Here is a 23,247-nt window from a genome sequence, read left to right on the forward strand (position 1 = left end):
ATGTATGACTGCCTGTCCATGAGGATCAACAGGTTCACACATATGATGTCATTAGTCACATGGTTTGGCAGCCATATTCGATTTACCTTAACACCTATAAAAAAAATACACCACTCAAAAGAAGTCCTGGTGAGGGTTTGCAATCTCTAATTACTCTTTTTCTTGTTTGCTCTTGCATTGCTTCTCTCTATACATTTCCTCCCCATGACAATTGCATTCTTGATTAAATATACTCGACCAGTCAAAAGTTTTAGAACACCCCATTTTTCCAGTTTTTACTGAAATTTAAGGAGTTCAAGTCCAGTGAATAACCTGAAATGGGACAAAGTTAAGTGGTAAACTGCCAGAGGTTAAAAAAAAGTTTAGGTTTCCAAAAACTGAAAAATAATGTACATTTCAGAGTTGTTGAAAAAGGCCCTTTTCAGGGAACGAGTAATTGGTTTGCAACTGCAGCTTTTCTGCAGCAATTGAAGTAAATTAAGCCTTGAAAGTTGATGCAAACAATTCCTACAGGTGTCCCAACTTTTGTTGATTAGTTACAAACCCTCTGTCTGTATAAAAGCAGTGTTGGAACCATCTGATGGTACGCACTACTCAAATCGATGGTTCTGAAGATGCAATCCTGAGCAATCTTATTGACATGTGTCTCCGAAATGAGGGAGCGGTTACCCATCAAGTTGCGTAAATCTGTTGATAGTCTCAGAATATTCAATTACATGCCATTTCTTGTGGTTTTCATCCTGAATGACAACGGCCTGCACACACCAGGATGATTTACTCGGTTCGACAATTCCTTCACGTAACAACTGCTGGGTTTCTTATTAATTTGTGATTATCGAAGCTGAACCGGCGCGTCCTGGTGGCAATAGGTTGAAATTCGGCAATCAGATTAGCAATCAGTTTTGGAGGGTCAACACACAGGGTGGTCAGTCTAAAAAGAATGAGAGGAAGCAGAATATCACCAAATTTGAATGTAAAACTATCATGCTGTTGCTGAAAATCTTGCCTGACAATAACGTCTGCACAAAGCTCAGGAAGTATGGACAATCCCACATCTTGGTAATTTTGTCCTTTTAAAGACAGATTGACTCCGCAGAACCCAATAATTTTTGTTGAAAGAGATGCCGAGGCCATAGAAGCAGCATTGCCCAAATGGTAAATCTTGAGGAAATGTCCAACGAACTCCGGATGAATGAAGCTTTTCGTGCTTCCACCGCCGGCTTGGCCATCAGCTTCAATCCCGTTGATGACAACTTCAGACACTACTTTGGATAACGCTGGAGGAGGGGCTACGGATGTCACGGTGGCAAGGGTCAGGCCACTCACTGAAGCTGAGGTAGCACCAGAAACTGTGGAAGCTGGTGACGAATGGCAGAATTTCGCAAAATATCCCTTCTGGCACTTGTATGTGGTGTCTCGTGCAGCACATTTTGAACGTGGATGCTTTGTGTAAACGCAAAAGAAGCATTTACTACTGGCAGCAGCATATACAGATGAACAGTCAGGCAAGTTCCTCAATAGCACTTTTTGGCTCAGAAGCAGTTGCACTGAACGATGACCCTGATGGTACATTGTGTAGCTCGAAGCTCGTTTGCGTCGAATCTAAAGCCCTGGCCTGATCAGTCAACTCTAATGTTTTATTTTCCAGGAGACATTGACGGATCGACGAGGATTGTCAGCCACTGATGAATGAGTTTCTGAGTAGCGGTCATGGCCTTGGAGGTTCAGTCTTTACTTAAAGTCTTTGAGGCCTGTAGATGTTCGTCCAATGATTCACCAGCTTGTTGGCGATGAGTAGCGAGGAGATTGCGGGCAAATATCTCATTAGTTGGCTTTATGTACAAAGCCTCCAATATCCCAATGGTGTTCTCGTGTGTCAGGCAGTTCGCAATACTCTACTCTCATCGATCCTTGGTGTGACATCATTTGTCAGAACACATAATTTGTTCAGTCCTTCGGGGGGGAAGTATGGCGAGAAAGTTCTGAAAAGTCATAAACAAACCAGTGTGCCGATTCCTTAGCAGCCGAACTTGAATTTGGATCTGTATCGAGATGTTCTTGGCTGAACAGCCGATCCACAGTGAGTTTTGTGATGATTAAATTGAAGCAGAAGTAAACGATGAGACCTTTCAGTCGGCTTAAATCAACGCAAAAATGACGAGTGGCATCTGAAAAGATAATGAAAGAGAAGACTGTACAAAGCATAAAAGTCATTACAAAGCGTCACACAATCATCCTGTCACAATCACAAAACTCAGGAACAATCTAACACACAACTATATCAACCATAGTGGGGCAACTTGGCATAATAATTGTGCATTTTGTGAGGAAAGCACCAAATTTGGCACACTAAGTAGCCTAACATATTATGAACGGATTTGGATATTGGGCCATCTCAAAATTTTTGATGGCAGTGGAAAATGGCTGGCACAGCCATCAGCGGCTGAATTTGAGATGGCTCAATATCCAAATCTGTTCATAATATGTTAGGCTACTTAGTGTGCCAAATTTGGTGCTTTCCTCACAAAATGCACAATTGTTATGCTATATTTAGCTAAGTTGCCCCAGCATAACAATTGATATTGAATTTGATATTGATTTGATATTGATTTGCCTTCTGTTGATATTGATTTGTCATTTTGATTAAATATTTGTGTCAACCTGGAAATATTGCAGATGTTCCAACAAGATGTAAGTATATCAATTAGTCCATGAATAAACATAACTTGAGAAATTTCTTATTTCGTTCACAAATTCAATGAATATCATGCATGGCTTTTTACGAAGACGCCTTGGAATAGCTGCCGAGGTTCTGTGAACAGCGCTGCGCTAGTCAATGTAATGTTGTTCTTTATGAACACTGAGAACGTTCAGAAGTGATGATCCACTCCCTTGATCTGTGAAACTGTGTGTACCACCAAACCATAGGGAACCTTGAAGGAGTTGTTGTGCTCTTTTCTGATTGGCTGTACTTGGGCCTTGCCTACATTGTTGAGACTGTTTTCACTCTTTTCCCAGTAGCAGAAAGCAGTTATTTTGATTTCAAAATATGGGAATAGTTACTCTTTCACAGATGAAAAGCTATTTGTCTTTTAACCTGCTTGTTCAATCTTTTCCCCCACTCGTCCCCACTCGATATATAAAACTTGGGTTTGAGTTTTTCCTTTGAGAAAGTTTCATTGATATATTTTCTCCTGAATGTGCACACACGTATTTGTATTAAAGATTCTCCTTTGTTTGCTGAACCTGAGTGGAAATTAGAACTGCCACTTTATAACTGCTGGCAGTGATGACCGGGTACCCAGACGTCCGCCTTCGATTCAAATACAGTTACCACCAAATGAGGCCCCACACGTTTCTCTGCGACGCGGGAATCAAAAGTTATAGACCAAGGAACGGGCTACGTTCCATCTATTTATTTTGTACACATTTGACCATTTTTCCTGGGGCCATCATCGGTATCAACTGAATTGCTATTCCTGTACCCTCCAACGTATGCAGGTGCAGCCAAGTGAGCCTTCTGGGGAAAAAATATTTAAAGTTCTCAGATTCAAATAATTAAATAATTCTGGCTGCCAAACTGAGTGGCCGATCGGGTTGAAATTTTAAACCTATGTTCTCCATCTCGACTAGATATTATAATTCTAAAGTGTCTCAAATATTGATGCAGCAGTTCCAGAGTAAATATTACTTAATATTTTCCTTCAATCCTTCATGGCTGCCAAACCATGGGGCTGATCGAGTTGAAATTGAAACCTTTCATTCCACATGTCTGCTGCATCATCTCTATGAAGTTTCACATTAACTGATGTAGCAGTTCCAGAGTAAACATTAATTAATATTTTTTCTTCAATCCAATATGGCTGCCAAACGATGTGTCGTACATCAAAAGGGCAGGATAACTTTTTGTTCATCATGGAGAGGCGAGTTCATCTTTTGGAGAGGCGAATGGAACTTTTTGTTCATCATGGTCATCATCATCATGGAGTTCATCATCATACTTATAGAGTTTCGCCTCAATCTGTTCAGCTGTTTCAGAGAAGAAGACTTTTAAAGTTATTAATTTTCAAAACAAGATAGCTGCCGAACCAAGTCACCGATGACATCACTATAATTTTTTTTCTACGGTGAATTGTTGTGTCGATGATGCTCAAGAAATTTCGGATTTTTCACACGCAGCGTTCCACTTGACGAATTTTCAGCGGGATACCACATCACCAATGACGTCACGAAAAATCACCCCTGTTCATTAAAAAAAATTCATTAAAATGTATGAAGCGAAATTTTTTTCCATTGCACGGTTTCAGAGATACAGAGGTCCAAAGTTTATCGTGTTTTTCAAGATGGCGCCCTTACCACGTGACCTATGACGTCATAATTATCAATTAAGTATGCTATCAAAAAAGATACATATGACATCCGCCGTTATCACAGTATTGTCACCCAGTTGTCATGTTCTGTTTCTGACAATTCACAAATAACAGTTGGTTTATGTGGTTTAATGTGAAGGGTTTCTTTCATTGTGTCACAAAACCATGAATATGAAACACCAAACAATGCAGAACGTTTTTGTAATGATTTTTTCGGAGATCTCAGAACAGATGTTTGAATGTTATGAATTTCTAAATCACGAATTTTTGGTTGTACACTGCACTTGCTGTCGAGGACACTTCCAGTCTGAAATAACTTTTTTCCCCCAAACATGAAGATTTAATTTTGATGGGGCTGAATTTCCAAAACGCTCCTCCAAAGTCTTCTTGCACCTGTTTCATCATCTTATTTGTGTTTCTGCTCTCGTGGTACCACACCACTGCTACCAGCCTCTCTTCCACTGAAAATGGACCGGTGGTATTATCTGGTGTGGTATCTTGGTTTAGTGTATTACTTGTATTATCTTATCTGAAAAAAAACAAAAAAGCAAATAGAGGGAAATTCAAAGTACACCGTCCCCTTTAAAAAATAAATATATAACATATCCTCCAGTGCGCGACATTGCTGGGGCACCTTCGGCACCCGGCGATGCTGCCGTCCAGAACATGGAGACAGGATTGGGAGGCAGCGGTCTACAATAATTGATTAATTGATTAATTTCATAATTAAAATTAGGAAATGATAATCGTAAAATAATTTATTTTTTCATCAATTGGTCAATAGCAAACATAAACCACCACTGTTTCATCCGAATCTGTAACTTTTTGAAAATTAATTAAGTAACTAATCGAAAAATTAAACAAGGAATCAATTAATTGATTCATCAAGAAATAAAAATATCCTTTAAAGCCAAATCACTTGTTCAATGTTGTGTCCAAATATCAGCTTCTGAGCTTAAAAGGTGCCTGAGGTATTGCCAAGATGGGAAATATCAAAAGGAATTAATAAATCGATAACAATAAAGTAATTAATGAATAAACTAAACAAGAAAAAGAGCAATCAGAGATTGCAGACCCTCGCCAGGAATTTTGTGTGGTGTTTGTGCACTCGTGTGTCATGTAATTAATAAGAGACATAATTAAAACTGTCACTTTGTAACGATGGGGATGATAACCGGGTACCACGATGCCCAGCTTTGATGCAACCTCGCTTTGATCAGACACTTGAACCTGACCAATGACGTTTATGATTATTGAATTGAATCTAGAATGGGATTAAAATAAATTCAATTCAAATCAAATGGAAGACCAAATACTGTAGGTGCTGTCCTGCACTGGAGTCATCAGAAGGAACCAAAATAAGCAAAAAGCAAAGATGAAGTCATCAGGAGGAACATGGATGGGATTCCACGTGAGCTAAGTGAATAATGCTGGCTGCCAGACCATGCGTCTGATAAAGTTTAAATTAAAAACATGTATTCCCCATTACTTCTAGATCATAATTGTGAAGGTTCACATCAATTGATTTAGCGGTTCCAGAGAAAACATTATCTCGTATTTTCATTCAATCCAATATGGCTGCCAAACCATGTGACCTATGATGTCATATGTGTGAACCTTTTGCTCCTCATGGATAGGTGGTCATACATGTAAAGTTTAACCTTGATCTGTTCAGCCACTTCAGTGAAGAAGGTTTTTGAAGGTTAAAAAAACCCCCAATAAAACCAATGTCACCCGCAGGGTGACCCGTATCTTGCCAAAAGGTGACCACGTGTGACTTCTTTAAGGTCACACTGAGGTGAACAGAGCTACTATCCACCAGGAGCGACTCCTTGAGGAATATCTGCCTCCGAGAGATTCCGATGAGAATCGTTCTACAGAGTAACCATGAAAAATATGCGTTTGCCTCATAACGTCACCAAATGACGTTATAATGTCTCAAGCTTGACATATCTAGAAAGCACTCATGGAGGTGTTCAATTTGAGGTATTACAATATTACAATAAAATATTCCATATGGTTCCACGATATGGTACCTAAGATTTCAAAATTTGACCTTGGGGTCAAATATGTTTGACCTCAGGCGCTAACCTTGAAGGTCAAGGTCGATCGCCACAAAAAAACTAACCAGCTGAGTGCCAGACCATATACTACATTCCCATAAAGTTTGGAGATGATTCGATTAAAATTACTCAAAAAATAAGGGTTTCGTTGACCTCCATGATTTACCGCAAAGTGACCTTGACCTTGACCTTTATGTGTGCTGAAGGGTATTGTAATAAGACTACGATATGTGTACCCACAAGAGTTTCCAATGAGAATTGTGCTCTACAGAGTGATATAAAGGTGAAAAATCCAATGATTACAGACAAACAAACAAAAAAACTTACCAAGTAACAGATCTTACAAAAACTTCGTTTTGCCAAGATAACAACAATATGGACGCCAAATCACGTGACTGAAGACGTCATCAATATCTTTTCTGTGGACCATTTTATCCCCAGATGACCCTCAAAAATGTTCATACTGATCAGATGTGGCGTTGTACATCTGCAATTATGACATCATAATGAAGACTGGGAGTAAATGAGTGGAATGATGTCATTAAAAAAAATCACATTTATTCCACATGAGGAGTACTTTCCATGTGGCAGGTTTCATTTTTTTCCTTGGTGTGGTTTCAGAGACACAGAGGTCCAAAGTTTTTCTGTTTTTCCAACATGGCTGCCACGCCACGTGACCTCTGATGTATTAATTGTCTTTAAAACATTCAACATGAGTAGTCCCTCTTATGGTGAAAATTTTGTCTCGATCCGACAAGCGGTTGTCAGGAAAAACACGAAGATTCTGTGCAGACAAACAAACAAACAAACAAACAAACAAACAAACGGATCGAAATGCAATACCCTCTCCCTCAGCGAGGGTAAAAAATATAAAATACCATTTTCACCAAATCACTTGTTCACTTTTGTCCCCAAATTTAAGATATCACCTGGGCAAACAAGAAAGAAAGAAAGAAAACGGAGTAAAAACTGAGTGCTCCCTTCTTTCAGTGCCTGGCGATGACGTCATGCATCACCTGTATATGGAATTAGGAAAGAGCGTTGTACAACAACAATAAGTGGAGGTACAATCAGAGTACACTGCCCCCATGCCAAATATAATAAATAACATATCCTGCAGTGTCGCCCCGGCGACGCCGCAGTGCAGTGCATGGAGATAGAATTGGGAGGGAGCGGTGTGCAGTCATTGATTGATTAATTGATTAATTGCATAATTAAAATAACGAAATAACAATCGTAAAATAATTTCTTCATCAATTGGCTGTGAGCACATCAAAAGCACCGTTGTTTCATCCGAATCTGTAAGTTTTTGAAAATTCAGGAATTCATTTAAAAATAAATAATTAATCGATTGATTGATTAATCAGGTCAGGTATGGGAGCATGTGCCAGAACAGCGCGTCACTGCGTCCACTTTCCACCGGTACTCCAGGGGCCTCCGTCTGGCCATCCCCCAGGCACATGCCTGACCCATCCCCATCTCCTTGAGATGATGGTCAACCTGCTGCAACCACGAGGCACGTGGTCGGCCCATTGGCTTCGACCACTCACAAGACTCCCTCGCTGAGAGAATCTGGTGAGCAGGATCGGCGTCAGGAAAAACGAGCCACATCTCCACACAGCCGCAACTGATGCTCACGGACTATGCAAGTAACAAATCTCATCCGAGTCTCTCTCAGCAACCGCTCGTTGGACACAAAATCCAACCAGTGATAGCCAAGGATTCTCCGAAGAGATCTGGTACCAAAGGAATTAAGTCAAAGGAATCCTTGGTCAGAGTCCAAGTCTCACATCCATATAGCAAGACTGGAAGCACCAAGGACCTGAAGACTCGGACTTTCCTCCTCCCGCACAGATACTGGCAGCGCCACACCCCATGATCCAGTGAATCCATGACTCCCCCACGCCCGACCCAGACGTCTATTGACCTCTGACTCACGGCTAGCAAAGACCTGAATATCACTGCCAAGGCAAGTGAATCTCTCCACGACCTCAACATCCTCACCACAAACAGACACAGACAGGACAGCAGCATCCAAGATGTCATTGAAAGCCTGGATCTTAGTTTTGACCCAGGAAACCCGTAATCCCAGCGTAATTATTGATTAATCAATAAACCAAAAATACCCTTTGGAGCCAAATCACTTGTTCAGTGTTATGTTCAAATATCAGTTTTCTAGCTCAAACGGTGTCTGAGATATTGCCCAGATCCAGATGAGAAACTAAATAAATACGTCATTAATAAATCGATAATCATTGAAGAATTAATCGATTAATTAAAAAATAATAACGTTTTTCCCAAAGCACATCTTTACTTTTATCCCCAAATTTCAGCTTCTTAGATCAAAGGATGGCTGAGATATTGCCCGGACAAACAAACAAACAAATGAAATTTCTCGTTGAGCAAGGAATTGCCGGAATAACTTTGTCATATCTCCATGATCTCTGAAAAAACAAAAACCTGGAGTTTGATCTTTCAAGGTCACCAGATTTGCCTTGACTTCAAATAGTGACAAGCTATGCATGGGCGAGATCAAACCTCCCTGGAATGAAACCAATAACAAAGAATTTACAACACTTGAACTTTGTTACCATGGTAACCGGAAGTGGCTGAACCAAATGACATCATTTTTGGCATATAATAGGACACTCATACCAAGATACGACATGCCAAATTGGAAGTCAATCGGGATCTAAATGACGTTTTTATCGCAATTTGAAATTTTTGACCAGACCCCCCTGACATTCGACCCCTGACCGCTAAGAAGGATGTTGGTGTGACACCCCAATGAGACATATGGTTGGATGCAGAATTGGAAGATGCACATTTTGGATTTGGTTTGAAGTCGATACGACCATTTTAGCGGACGAAATTGCGAAAATAAGAATTTAGGTTTTTCGATGACTTTGACCTTGACCTTCGACCTAGATTCACCAAAAACGACAAGTGTCTAAGTTGGACCATGGCCGACGTCTGTACCCAGTTTGGTCATTATCGCTGAAACAGTGTGGCTGCTACAGGGTAAACCAACACACAAACAAACAGACAAGCTGGTAGGCGGCGATGGGTCGCCGAGCATGGAAACTATAAGATATAGAGCAAAATGGATGTCATATAGCGGATAGGGAATCACCTTAAGATTATGCATATCAAATCTCATCGAGTTCCATCCACTGATAACTACTCGGTATCCATTTGAATGAAAAGTACCGAAAATGCGGTTTGAAATCGGAAATCCCCAAAGTTCGAGGGGGTGCTGTGGGTGAACAAAGATCTAAATCGAAAATCCGGCTTGATCGTTTGTGCACAATGCATTCTAGACGATTAGTGTGAACTTGCATGACCATCCGACCATAACCCGAGGAGGAGTAGCATTTGGCGCGAAGGCACCTCCCGCTCTCGCATATTATCGATTTTTGTACTAATTGATCTTTGACCCCTGACCGAAGCGAAATCGGTCAATATGTCCTGAGGCAAAGTTGTAGTACTCATTCAGTACCATGAACCTGCAAAGTTTCATTCCTATCGATGCACTCACCTGGTCGCTAGGGGGCCTTCAATTTTTCGCCATTTTTCGTGCATACCCTAATTGTAGGGGGTGCTGCGGGTAAAATATTCCATATATCACAAAAACCAGAATTTATTTGATAGAGCATCACCTGTCGATCATTCGTGCCAAATTTCATAACCCTACATGGGATGATGGCTTTCGGAATTGATTTCGTGTGAACGGTACTGATTTTGAAGATTTTTCGGTTGTTGCTAGGGAACCAAAGCATCCCTAGCAACCATCACAATTTCCAAAGCACTAGGTCATAAGATATACCTACCACCCGAGATTGGTCCAAATCGGCCCACGTTTACTACCAATTATGCTGATGACAAACGAACAAACATCCAAACAAACAAACAGACAGAATTACTGACAACTAGTACGGGCCCGTAGGGGCGGGCCTGTAGGTGCGTGCCCGTAGGTGAGTGCCAGTATGTGCAGCCTCTCTCTCTTAAACCTTGAAAAGGCACATCCGCAGGTCCCCAGAAATATTCCTGGCAAGTTTCAATCGTGCAAAAGAAATAATAAAAAATAAATAAATAAATAAACATTAATTGTGATGTCATTCGTGATGTCATAGCACCGTGTCCTGTCATTGGTCGACAGATAAATGGCCGTAACTTGGGAACCGCTCGTCCGATTAATCTCAAACCTCGAAAAGGCACATCCGCGGGGCCCCGGCAATATTCCTGGCAAGTTTCAATCAGATCGGACCGTCGATCGTGCAAAATAAATAAATAAATATTAATTGTGACATCATTTGTGACGTCATAGCACCGTGTCGACAGATAAATGGCCGTAACCTGGGAACCGCTTGTCTGATCGATATCAAACCTCGAAAAGGCACATCCGCGGGTCCTCGGCAATATTCCTGGCAAGTTTCAATGAGATCGGACCGGCAGTCGTCGAGAAACGGCGGTCGCAGACAGACAGACAGACAGACACACACACAGAGATTGCTGGAATTATAGATAGATAAGGGTCACCTATTTCGGCGACCCAACAGAGAGACAGACACACAGAATGACACACACAACCGACCAACATAATTACCGAAATCCGAAGGATTCCGACAATTAACAAACGAGACAGACCGACATTTGATGAAAATTTTCAATTTTGGTCAAAACAAGAAAACGAATACAAACTAAGAACACCCTTTTGGCGCGCGTCTCGCCGAAGGTTCTCCGCCCGTTTATGACGTCATGCAGTGCCTGGAGATGGAATCGGGAGGGGCGGTTTATAAACAAATCTTGTACAAGCAGCGAAAACTGTGTCCTGGGACTTATGACTCACCCTGCACACCAGGAGCGAATGATACAAATGAAATCCGTTGCGGGGGAATGAATGCATTATGGGAATGAAATCATTGCCTTATTCGTTCATTTGAAGGATATTAAAAAAAAACGTTTAAATGAATAATTAAAATTAAAGTATTAATCTCATCTTAATCTGAAGTATTTTTGTTGTAAAATATATTTATAATGTTTATTTTTTATCATTTATCGGTCCGAATTATTCCCCCCATTGTCCCCATTGTGACGTCACCATTGTCCCAACCTCCCCCAACTTGAACCCACAACGCTGATCCCTCATTTGTTCGTGAGAATCATGAAGTGTGCACGAGATTTTCTGGTGTTCGTGTTCCTCACCGTCATTCCCCTCGTTTACTCCATTTATCAGCATGACACGATCTCCCACACGGTGAGTAATAGTAAACGGTGAGTAATAGTAAACGGTGAATAATAGTAAACGGTGAGTAATAGTAAACGGTGAGTTTGTTGAGATATTTACCGAGACCTTTGTTGATCTTTGTTGCTCGGTCCGGTGTTGTTGATGTAACGGAGGCTTGATGGACCAAGTGTCCTCTTCTCCCGTCCACGGTCCGTGTGGATCCTTGTAATGAAGTGGAGGAGGACGAGGATCAACGTTCGTTTCACTTTTATACAAAAACTAAACCTTCCATCACTCCCTGAGGTGAAGGACCCTGAGGGGGACGTTTGGTCCGTCGCTTCCACATCGCATCACCGACGGTCCTTTGGTCCTGTGCACCACACACCACCGATGTGGTCGTTGAATGTTTGTGGGTACACTAGTTCATGGTGATGGTATTTGGGGCCTGTCCACGTCACGAGGTCATGTAACCCGATGGGGTCAGATCCTGATTCTGAACCTGTTATAACCAAACCAAGGTAAATGGGCAGAGGGTGGGAGGGGGAGGGGGAGGGGAAGGATGTGCGTGATGTGGTGAAGAACATGGACAATGGGAAACAAAATGGACACCGTGTGATCCCCGTGGACACCGTGTGACCCCCGTGGACACCGTGTGACCCCCGTGGACACCGTGTGACCCCCGTGGACACGGTGTGATCCCCGTGGACACGGTGTGACCCCCGTGGACACCGTGTGACCCCCGTGGACACCGTGTGCTCCCTGTGGACACCATGTGATCCCCACGGACACCATGTGCTCCTCATCGACCTCTTTATTTGGAGCCATTGACTTGTGTTGATTAGTTTGGGTTTAAATCACGTTTACTAGTGTTGGTTAGTTTTAGTTTACATCACGTTGACTATTGTTGGTTAGTTTTGGTTTACATGCCATTGACTAGTGTTGGTTAGTTTTGGTTTACATCACATTGACTAGTGTTGGTTAGTTTTGGTTTACATGCCATTGACTAGTGTTAGTTAGTTTTGGTTTAAATCACGTTGACTAGTGTAGGTTAGTTTTGGTTTACATCACGTTGACTCGTGTTGGTTAGTTTTGGTTTACATCACGTTGACTCGTGTTGGTTAGTTTTGTTTTACATGCCATTGACTAGTGTTGGTTAGTTTTGGTTTACATCACGTTGACTATTGTTGGTTAGTTTTGGTTTACATGCCATTGACTAGTGTTGGTTAGTTTTGTTTTACATGCCATTGACTAGTGTTGGTTAGTTTTGGTTTACATCACGTTGACTAGTGTTGGTTAGTTTTGGTTTACATGCCATTGACTAGTGTTGGTTAGTTTTGGTTTACATCACGTTGACTCGTGTTGGTTAGTTTTGGTTTACATCACGTTGACTAGTGTTGGTTAGTTTTGATTTACATGCCATTGACTAGTGTTGGTTAGTTTGGGTTTACATCACGTTGACTAGTGTTGGTAATTCCGTTCTTGTGTGTCCTGCAGGATCTCTGGGAAGTTTCTGTGAAGCTTTTCCAAACAATCTTGAAGAACCTTCCGGTCCCCCTTCATTATATTCAGGTATGGCAGCGATCATTCCTCCACAAACTCACCTTCCTGAGGGCTGGCTGTGGGTCGGGTTATTAAACGTTCCCACCTGTGGTCAGTATGTTGGGATCCCAGGTACAAATCCCTGATGTGGGATTGTCACCAAACATTTCCCATCCCTTCCCTGTCGGTGCAAACCGGTCTACACAATCAGGGAGGGGATGATCAGTTTACCTTTGCTCGTGTGGTTCATACATCCTGCCAGTCCACACGTGTGGTTGATTCCAATAAATTACCACTCGTCCAGTTGTACCCAGAACACCACTCATCTCATGCTAAACGAACATCGACAAAACACTTCCCTGAGTGCAGCTCACCCTGAACACACTCATCACAGTTTCAGTGGAATATCTTTGATTCGTTCTCACTTCTTGTTTTCTTGTTTCCGTCACACAGCAACCCGTTCCTCAGGAACCTCAAGGGGTTTTCCGGTCTTTGTGGAATGATCTTTCCAAAATCCTTACATCCTCCTTGGTGAAGGTAAGATCACACAAACCACTCCAGAATTGTTCACTTTCATCACAGAGGATATAAATGTACATCAGGACAGACACTCAAGCTACCCAAACATGCCAGCACAACGACATACACAACCACATACCACTCTCAAAACCACAAACACAACCACGCCCCCACCCCCTTCATCACACTCCCAGTGGTTGAGGGACAACTGATCATTTGTTCCCATTTCGGTGAAACAACTTTAACTAATTCCCAATTCTTCTTGTTCTTGTGTCCCTCACACAGAAACCTGACCCTCAGAAACCTCGAGGGATTTTTCACTCTTTCTGGAAAAACATTTCAAATGGTCTTCAGACCTTTCTGAAGGTATGATCGCACACCCACTCGACAAATACACACACCTTCATCCCACGGGACGTTAAACGACTTAAGGCTTCGTTTTACAGAGTTTTGTGTTTTTATTGAGGGAGTAATTAATTAAATAGTTATTTCCTAATTGGTGGAAGAACAGTTCGTTCATTATTACCCGGATCAGCACCGATGGGATCGTTTATCTTGTTCGTCCCCTCGTCCCGTCCTCCATGCCATTGTATGTTCATCAATTACATGTTCTCTTATTTCCTCTATTCACACCACTATTTAATTAATTACACCTCCTGGAATGATGCACAAGGACTCGACTGCTCGTGTGCAAATTAACTAAAGTTACTTGAGTTTTTTATTCTAGTTTTGTTAAACTTGTGTTGAACTTGAAGATCTGTGAGTGAAAACCTTACACAGTTTAACATTTTTCATTTTTATCTTCTTGCAGTCCTTGAAAGATGTAACTTCATTTTCAAAAGAACGTAAGTGACTTTTCATCATCCAATCGATTTGTTTTGTTCAGTTATTGATAACTTGATGATTTATAGATATGTCATAGCAGTGACAATGTCCAAGCAACACCAAACATCTTGTGTTGTACAAGTTCCGTGTAAAACGGATCAAATGTGGCTCCCAGGAATTAATCATTGAAAAGGGTCCATTATTGATGAGGAGATCTGAGTGGGTGTGGAGAGAGTGAAGATTGAGTGAGAAAAATGGAGGGAAGTTAACAGAGGAGATTATCTATAATGTTAACATCACACTCATCTATTCTGTTAATGTCACACACCACCATGTTAACTTCACACTCATCTGCTCTGTTAACATCACACACTGCCAGGTTAACATCACACTCATCTCCTATGTTAACATCACACTCATCTCCTATGTTAACATCACACACCACCATGCTAACTTCACACTCATCTGCTGTGTTAACATCACACCCATCTATTCTGTTAACATCACACTCATCTATTCTGTTAACATCACACACAACCATGTTAACTTCACACTCATCTACTATGTTAACATCACACTCGTCTGCTCTGTTAACATCACACTCATCGATTCTGTTAACATCACACTCATGTATTCTGTTAACATCACACACAACCATGTTAACTTCACACTCATCTACTATGTTAACATCACACTCATCTCCTATGTTAACATCACACACCACCATGTTATCTTCACACTCATCTGCTCTGTTAACATCACACTCATCTCTTCTGTAAACATCACACTCATCTATTCTGTTAACATCACACACAACCATGTTAACTTCACACTCATCTACTGTGTTAAAATCACACTCATCTACTTTGTTAAAATGACACTTATCTACTATGTTAACATCACAATCATCCACTATGTTAAAATGACACTTATCTACTATGTTACATCACAATCATTTACTATGTTAAAATGACACTCATCTACTATGTTAACATCACAATCATCCACTATGTTAAAATGACACTTATCTACTATGTTACATCACAATCATTTACTATGTTAAAATGACACTCATCTACTATGTTAAAATGACACCTATCTACTATGTTAACATCACAATAATCTACTATGTTAAAATGACACTCATCTACTATGTTAACATTACACTCATCTACTATGTTAAAATGACACTGATCCACCATGTTAAAATCACACTTATCTACTATGTTAACATCACAATCATCTACTTTGTTAAAATCACACGTATCTACGATGTTAACATCACAATCATCCACTATGTTAACATCACACTCATCTACTCTGTTAACATCACAATCATCTACTATGTTAAATCACACTCATCTACTATGTTAACATCACAATCATCTACTATGTTAAAATCACACTCATCTACTATGTTAAAATCACACTCATCTACTATGTTAAAATGACACTCATCCACAATGTTAAAATCACACTCATCTACTGTGTTAAAATCACACTCATCTACTTTGTTAAAATCACACTTATCTACTATGTTAACATCACAATCATCTACTATATTAAAATCACACTCATCTACAATGTTAAAATGACACTTATCTACTATGTTAACATCCCAATCATCTACTATGTTAAAATGACACTGATCCACTATGTTAAAATCACACTTATCTACTATGTTAACATCACAATCATCTACTTTGTTAAAATCACACGTATCTACGATGTTAACATCACAATCATCCACTATGTTAACATCACACTCATCTACTCTGTTAACATCACAATCATCTACTATGTTAAATCACACTCATCTACTATGTTGAAATGACACTCATCCACGATGTTAAAATCAAACTCATCCACTATGTTAACATCACACTCATCTACTCTGTTAACATCACAATCATCTACTATGTTAAATCACACTCATCTACTATGTTAACATCACAATCATCTCCTATGTTAAAATCACACTCATCTACTATGTTAAAATCACACTCATCTACTATGTTAAAATCACACTCATCTACTATGTTAAAAATCACACTCATCTACTATGTTAAAATCACACTCATCTACTATGTTAAAATCACACTCATCTACTATGTTAAAATCACACTCATCTACTATGTTAAAATCACACTCATCTACTATGTTAAAAATCACACTCATCTACTATGTTAAAATCACACTCATCTACTATGTTAAAATCACACTCATCTACTATGTTAAAATCACACTCATCTACTATGTTAAAATCACACTCATCTACTATGTTAAAATCACACTCATCTACTATGTTAAAAATCACACTCATCTACTGTGTTAAAATGACACTCATCTACTATGTTAAAATCACACTCATCTACTATGTTAAAATCACACTCATCTACTATGTTAACATCACAATCATGTCCTACATTAACATCACACTTACCTAGTGTTATCGAATGATCCCCAAATACAGCCTGTTAACCTCGTCTTGTTTTTGTTTGTTTGTTCATACAGGACGAACGTCATTACAGATTTTATGGAGGGAAACCGACGTTCTCAACATTTTCCTCATGAGCTCCATCATCTCAGCTCTTTTTACGTGGATCTTGAAAAACCTCATGGAGGTAAGGATTTGGTGTGTGTGTGTGTGTGTGTGTGTGTGTGTGTGTGTGTGTGTGTGTGTGTGTGTGTGTGTGTGTGTGTGTGTGTGTGTGTGTGTGTGTGTGTGTGTGTGTGTGTGTGTGTGTGTGTGTGTGTGTGTGTGTGTGTTGGAAAGCTCTTCTTCACCACCAACTGACTCATTGGTATAAATTCTCGTTATCACAAGACTGCCCAGAAATGTCTCGAAATAAAATGAATCAAACCAAACACAAAAGTCATCTCACGTTGTTTCACTCCAGCTCAGTGTCACGTGACTAAATATAATGGCCTGTATGCAGTGGATCATCAATCCGAAGGTTCATCATGGGGCCTGGAATTGAACCCACAACAGACTTGGAATTATTATATTTCAAGCACTCCATTACAAAATCGTGACAAATGGAAATTCAATCAACGTATGAAGAAGTAAAGATGCAAACGTCACATGATGATGATTCAAAGAATGTGACAATCACCGTTTCTTTTCAACGTTGGTTGAGAAGAACTTTTGACATTTTTACATTTTAAAACAAAATAAATATGGACCACGCTGTGTTATCAAACATGTAAAGCTCTTTCTGAACTTGCTCACCCACCGACTGGTTCGCCCCCGACTGGTTCGCCCTCGACTGGTTCGCCCCCGACGAGCTCGGCCCCCGACTGGTTCGCCCCCGACTGGTTCGCCCCCGACTGGTTCGCCCCCGACTGGTTCGTCCCCGACCAGCTCGGCCCCCGACTGGTTCGCCCCCAGGGATCCAACGTTGAAAACCTTTATTTTTTTCAACTTGCAAAGTGCAATTCACATTGAGTCATACACTGCCATGAAGGCCTAGAACTCTTTATCACATTATTTTTACACCGCCAATCCGCAATCTTTCCAAATCCACCATCCCGGACCGAGCATCTGCCATTCATCCTGTCGCCTCTAGGCATCAAATACTCGGATACATAGGTTATGGTATTCAACTGCCGTCGGCGAAGCGACGGGACGGGTTGAGTGGTGGATGTCGGATGACATGCACATCCATCGAGGCCAAGTTTAGCAGAAGATGTAATGCTGTAATGACGTCCCAGATGTAACGCCTCATGATGTCGCAGCAAAAAGAGCATGTTACACAGAGGGACGGACGGACGCAGAAATCCGGCTACTTTGACGTACAGGTAACTAGCACAGCCCCGCATAACCTCCATGATAAAAGTTCTTGAAGAGAATGCCACAGAGTTAATTGGGTGGTATATAGGCAACAGACTGCTGCCTCAATCACTCACAGAAATAAATAAATAACACTGATTTGGAGGAAAAACATGCACACTGTCGATGTGCTGATATAATACATCGTGGTTATATTGCTCGGATAGATTCCAAGTACACTGGCACATCGGCTGACACCAGATGCCTGAAACCTAATGACTGAAGGCTGAAGCCTCTACATACCGTGGCCTTCATGTAGTGTGGAGTTCACAAGGCACAATGATGCCGAATGGCTCCAACCTTTCGATACTTGATGATCATTGTAACAGTCACTTTGGTTATTTTACATTGAAGGGAAAACTTATAAAGAGGGCATGGCGATTGTGACGATGACAGCCCCTGCGGCATCTTTGGCTTTGCATAGGACGAACATGGCAGCCGTATGATTTTACAGGTTACAATTGTGGATGGAGTCAGGCCAGCTGTCCAACCAATGGGTGGAAAGTGGCGTAACAGATGGGCAGATGGATCGATGGACGAACAAGCGTTTTGCTGTCGAGAAAAGCCAACGGGACAAAATAAGTTGCTTGAATACAGAATGGAATGTGGAAACGATGCAAGCAGAACAAGTGAAATACACTTTTGTCCTGACGTTTTGTGTAGAATTTGATGGAAGTCCCAGGAAGTGAGGATCATTGTTTTAAATTGTATCGTTGTTGCTCTTTTGTCTTGCAGACATTTCTAGCTTTCAAGAAGATTCGTGAGGACAGGAGATGTTGGCAACGGACCTGCAGTAAGTTAAACCTTCCTTAATTGCCTTGGAATTGCATTCACTTTCCATTAAAGATAATAATTATAATAATATGTTTAACTCAATAACAAGGCCATGCTTCCGCTGCCCCACCCCACACCCTCAACTCTCCCAAACAGACTGGCATGCCTTGATAAATCTACGACAGCATATTCAAGCACGTTACAAACATGAACGGAGTGTTACGCTGTCACATTGTTCCTGCCGACACGGAAGACGTCATGAGCGGCAGAACAAGGGAACCCTGAGCCACACGGCAAGCACACTCTCTCTTGGACAATCCCAGTTGAGGAATGACATCAAAAACGGATATTTTCACCGGTCTGACAAGATCTTGAACCATCGAGTATCACCGGTACCTCCATACAAATTGGTTAACCACTTCCAGCAAGGAAATGCTCGAGCATTAATCAAGAAAGAGAATGCAAATTTTCAATTCCAATTGAAGGAATTGCTGAAAAACCCTCATTCCAAGTTCAACAGTCAGGTTGGGTTGGTAAATGCTGTCAGCCCAATCATTGTTTACTTCGTGACCATTGACTCGTGTGGAACAGGGATGAAGAAGAGCGTCTTGCCAGGTTCCGTAATCAATGGTGAAGTCGGTGCTATTCGAGCATCGTCCAAAGACCACGTCATCAGGAATGAGTTCCAAAAACAGCACGAAAGTGCTACAACTATCCAGGTAAGAGCAGCACTTTATACATTTCCTGTTTACCAACCCGCGAGCGATGAAATGGGTAGAAATACACCCAGGTTTACATTTTGGGATGGTTTGTTCTGAGAACATGGATCAGCAAGTTTGGGTGATAAGTTAAAGCCATATGTAATTGTGATTTGGCCATTGTGTATGACTGTCCATGGAATTCAGGTCAAAGTCCATTGATGTCTTCGTCTTCTCATTTCCTGCTTCACGTGATTGAGTGCAAGCTGCATGATCATGAGTACAAGCTCAACATCATCGTGGGTCCCTGGTATCCTCGACTTGCGCAAGTTGCCAACAATCCACTCATTGTGAACTCAAAGAACCTCAGATAGTGTCGTGGATGTGTACAAAGGAAATGGAAAGACAGACTTGGACAGAAAAATTATTCAGGAAGATTGGCAAATTGAACTGGGATTTGAATCTCAATTGGAGTAATGGTTGGAGCGTCCGCACCGAGTCTGAGAGGTCAGCTGTTCAAACCCCAGCCGAGTCATACCAAAGACTTTAAAAATGGTGCTTGTTACTTCCTCGCTTGGCATTCAGCATTTACAAGGATAGAACACAGGCAAGCCCCATAGGTTGGCATCGAAAGGCAGGAGGAAATTCCTCCTTGGGAAATGCCCCGCTGAGTGTGGTGAGAAAGGCGGTGCCTTTGTGCCAAAATTCCCCCAGGAAGTGGTGGCACTTCCCCCGAACGCGGGTGGGATTGTGGAAACACCACCAAGTTCAATCCAAAATTTAAACTTTCAGCACTGCAGACTATTTTATCGGTGTCCGGCCATGTCTGTGTCCTTATCGGGTCACATCCGACTCTCATTGCTCTTTTGGTATCACGCAGTTCGAGTTCTTCGATCCAATATTTCTTTGTTTCATTTTCCCACGTGACACCTGTTTTGGAGAATGAGTGTCAAATGTGATGTGGTCGCATCGGTGAGAGAGAGGATAGCCTGGTCTTACTTCCACTATTTCAACGTTTGTACTTTCATCTTCACTTCATGAAAAGTGAATTGTGAACATAATAATTATAGGGCAATCTGATGATGTTGAGAATATTAAAAAATTCTTCTTAATGTCACTCACAATGACAATACTTTCCCATGAGTGGGGGAAAAAAATCATTTCTCATGAGTCGACATCACCTGGTGTTGCCCTTTCACATCCGAAGACAGTCATTCACCTGAAATGTCCAAAGTACCAAATCAATTTGTGGAAAGTGCAAATGCTGCTGCCCAGACAGCAACTGCACTCAAGATCGCAAGCAGTGTAACCTGGTGTCAAGGAACCTCCAAACAGAGGAGACCACTCGCAACTCACTGTCAAGGCAGGATTCTTTTCATTTGTTCAGTGTCAGCGATGATTCGATTTTGGTGAAGATCCGGATACGATAATATTTTGATTGATTTCTCACGATTGAGTGATATGCCTGACGTTGGCTTCATGGATAGGGTGGTGGGCTTGGGATTCCAGAGGTCCTGAGTTCAAATCTCACTGAGTTGTTGAACTAATACCAGGTGGGGTTAGCAGTGGGATACAAAACAAAAATTGTTTAGCCTGGTGTATGGCTGGGCTCCACCAAGTGCTGTTCTAGTTGTTTTTGCTTTTCTTTGTTAACTTCAATAAAATAATGATTACTGGAATCCAGTCATGTATTGGCTATGAATGAGTGGAGCTGAGATAATTAAAAGACCCCTGTACAATTATTTTCACTGATTGTAGAACCATGTTCTGTGAATGGCTACAAAATATATTAACTTAACCATAAACTGATAACGATCTCCAACTGATGTTAATCTCAATCCTCATCCACTGTGACTGGTTGAATGAAACTTCTCCCATCATTTTAATTTGTCCTTTTTTCTGCAGACAAACCACCGTGGATACCAAACGAGGAAGCATCTGAAGAACATCTGTGATGGAAATGACATGGTTACTTTTCAGGACGAACCATCAGATAACAAAGTTAGAGACCAGGTGCATTCATCGCGATCAAGTTCTCCGAGCTCTCAGGGACATTCCAGCAGGACGAGGTCTTGCAGTCCAGGTCCCAAATGTGATCTTGACTCAGCTCTTGAGGTCCAGCGCCGAGTACAGATGGGAAAGGTTATTCAACCTCGAGTGGGTCATGATGTTGGCACCACATCACGTGATATGAGTTTGAACATCACCAAGAAAACGTCTCCACCGAATGATGATGTGGTGTTTTCCCATGGGCTTGAGACAAGTGGGATGAATAGTCACTTCCTTGGTGACCCTGCCAAGAAAGGGGCAGTCATCACCATCCAATCAGGATACAGAGGATATCGAGCCAGGAAGGATTTGAAAACAAAGCATCAAAGTGCCACAACCATCCAGGTAAGAAACAACATTTTAGAAACATTTTAAACAATCTCCACACTTTGAAATAATCTGTAGCGCTGAAGATTTATATTTAAGATTGACCTCGCTGGTGATCCCACCTGAGTCCATTGTTCATGATTCCTCCAGGTCAATCCCATCAAACACATTCATCTCTCCATTATTTACAGATATCCTTGTCATTTGTATTATAGAATGAGCCGTGTCTGTCTATCTGTCTGTTTGTCGTGTTTTAACTTGAGAACGGATTAACAGATTTCAATAAATGGAACTACTGTGGATTCAGGGAACTCCGGGGAAGGTTTGTGATGAAAACATTTTGTTTTTTTGGGTTACATGGACACACGTGGGGAACCTGCAAACACCAACTTGTGGTGCTGGTTATCCCCCCACTCCCAGGGTTCCTTTTTCTTCTTGTCCTGTTGATGAGCCATTACAGCAAAGATTGGTATTTCCATAAGCAAAGTGAAGGGTCTCATCGTCTGGTTTGTATAAAAATAGACACAGGACCTCCGATGTTTACCCCACAAACACAAAGCAAACAGCGAGGTTAAGCAATTGAGAGATAAAGCACTTTCTGTCCTGCTGTCCACAATGTCAGTGTATGATCGAGGAACAATTTGATTTAAATTGAATGTTACATTTTGTACCTGAAGTGTAAAATACACCTGTAGTCCAACAGTACCTTGGCTCTGAATCCGTCCTGATCACACATGTGCAGAGAGGAGTGAGAATTTTTTTTCCTCTTTCTTCCTTTTTGGAAGTGAAACAAAATTGAAAATCATTCCAAACAAGGAGCTTTATGGTTTTAAGGATGTTATAAAGGACACAAATAACCGGCACAAAGAACGGTGTAACGTGTTCATTCAGGTGGTGTAAAAGACACTGAGTCAACAGCAGTAAATTCCTGGGAATTTTTCTTTTACGACCTTTGAAATCTTTATTTTATTTCAATGTAATTATATATTTGATCACTGCAGAACACAAAATCACCTTCTTAGCA

At 41.2% G+C, this 23,247-nt stretch overlaps 1 protein-coding gene across 4 annotated transcripts in view; it reads left to right on the plus strand.

The window, feature by feature from the left end:
- The window catches only part of LOC147014359 (uncharacterized), a 47,680-nt gene that overhangs the window by 3,342 nt on the left and 21,091 nt on the right, over window positions 1-23,247 (plus strand). For all 4 annotated transcript variants that reach the window (XR_015050748.1, XM_085852271.1, XM_085852272.1 and 1 more), the window contains exons 2-10: window positions 11,594-11,690; window positions 13,155-13,229; window positions 13,653-13,736; window positions 14,004-14,084; window positions 14,530-14,563; window positions 17,058-17,167; window positions 19,111-19,168; window positions 19,306-19,868; window positions 21,753-22,241. Coding sequence is in view for 3 of the 4 variants with exons in the window: in XM_085852271.1 (XP_085708397.1) it covers window positions 11,598-11,690; window positions 13,155-13,229; window positions 13,653-13,736; window positions 14,004-14,084; window positions 14,530-14,563; window positions 17,058-17,167; window positions 19,111-19,168; window positions 19,306-19,868; window positions 21,753-22,241 (1,587 nt within the window). In the remaining variant the exon portion in view is untranslated. The remainder of the gene's footprint in view (window positions 1-11,593; window positions 11,691-13,154; window positions 13,230-13,652; window positions 13,737-14,003; window positions 14,085-14,529; window positions 14,564-17,057; window positions 17,168-19,110; window positions 19,169-19,305; window positions 19,869-21,752; window positions 22,242-23,247) is intronic.

The sequence above is a fragment of the Eptatretus burgeri genome, chromosome 13, assembly GCF_056783735.1.
Source record: "Eptatretus burgeri isolate ZD-2024b chromosome 13, Ebu_testis_v1, whole genome shotgun sequence".
Lineage (NCBI taxonomy): Eukaryota > Metazoa > Chordata > Myxini > Myxiniformes > Myxinidae > Eptatretus > Eptatretus burgeri.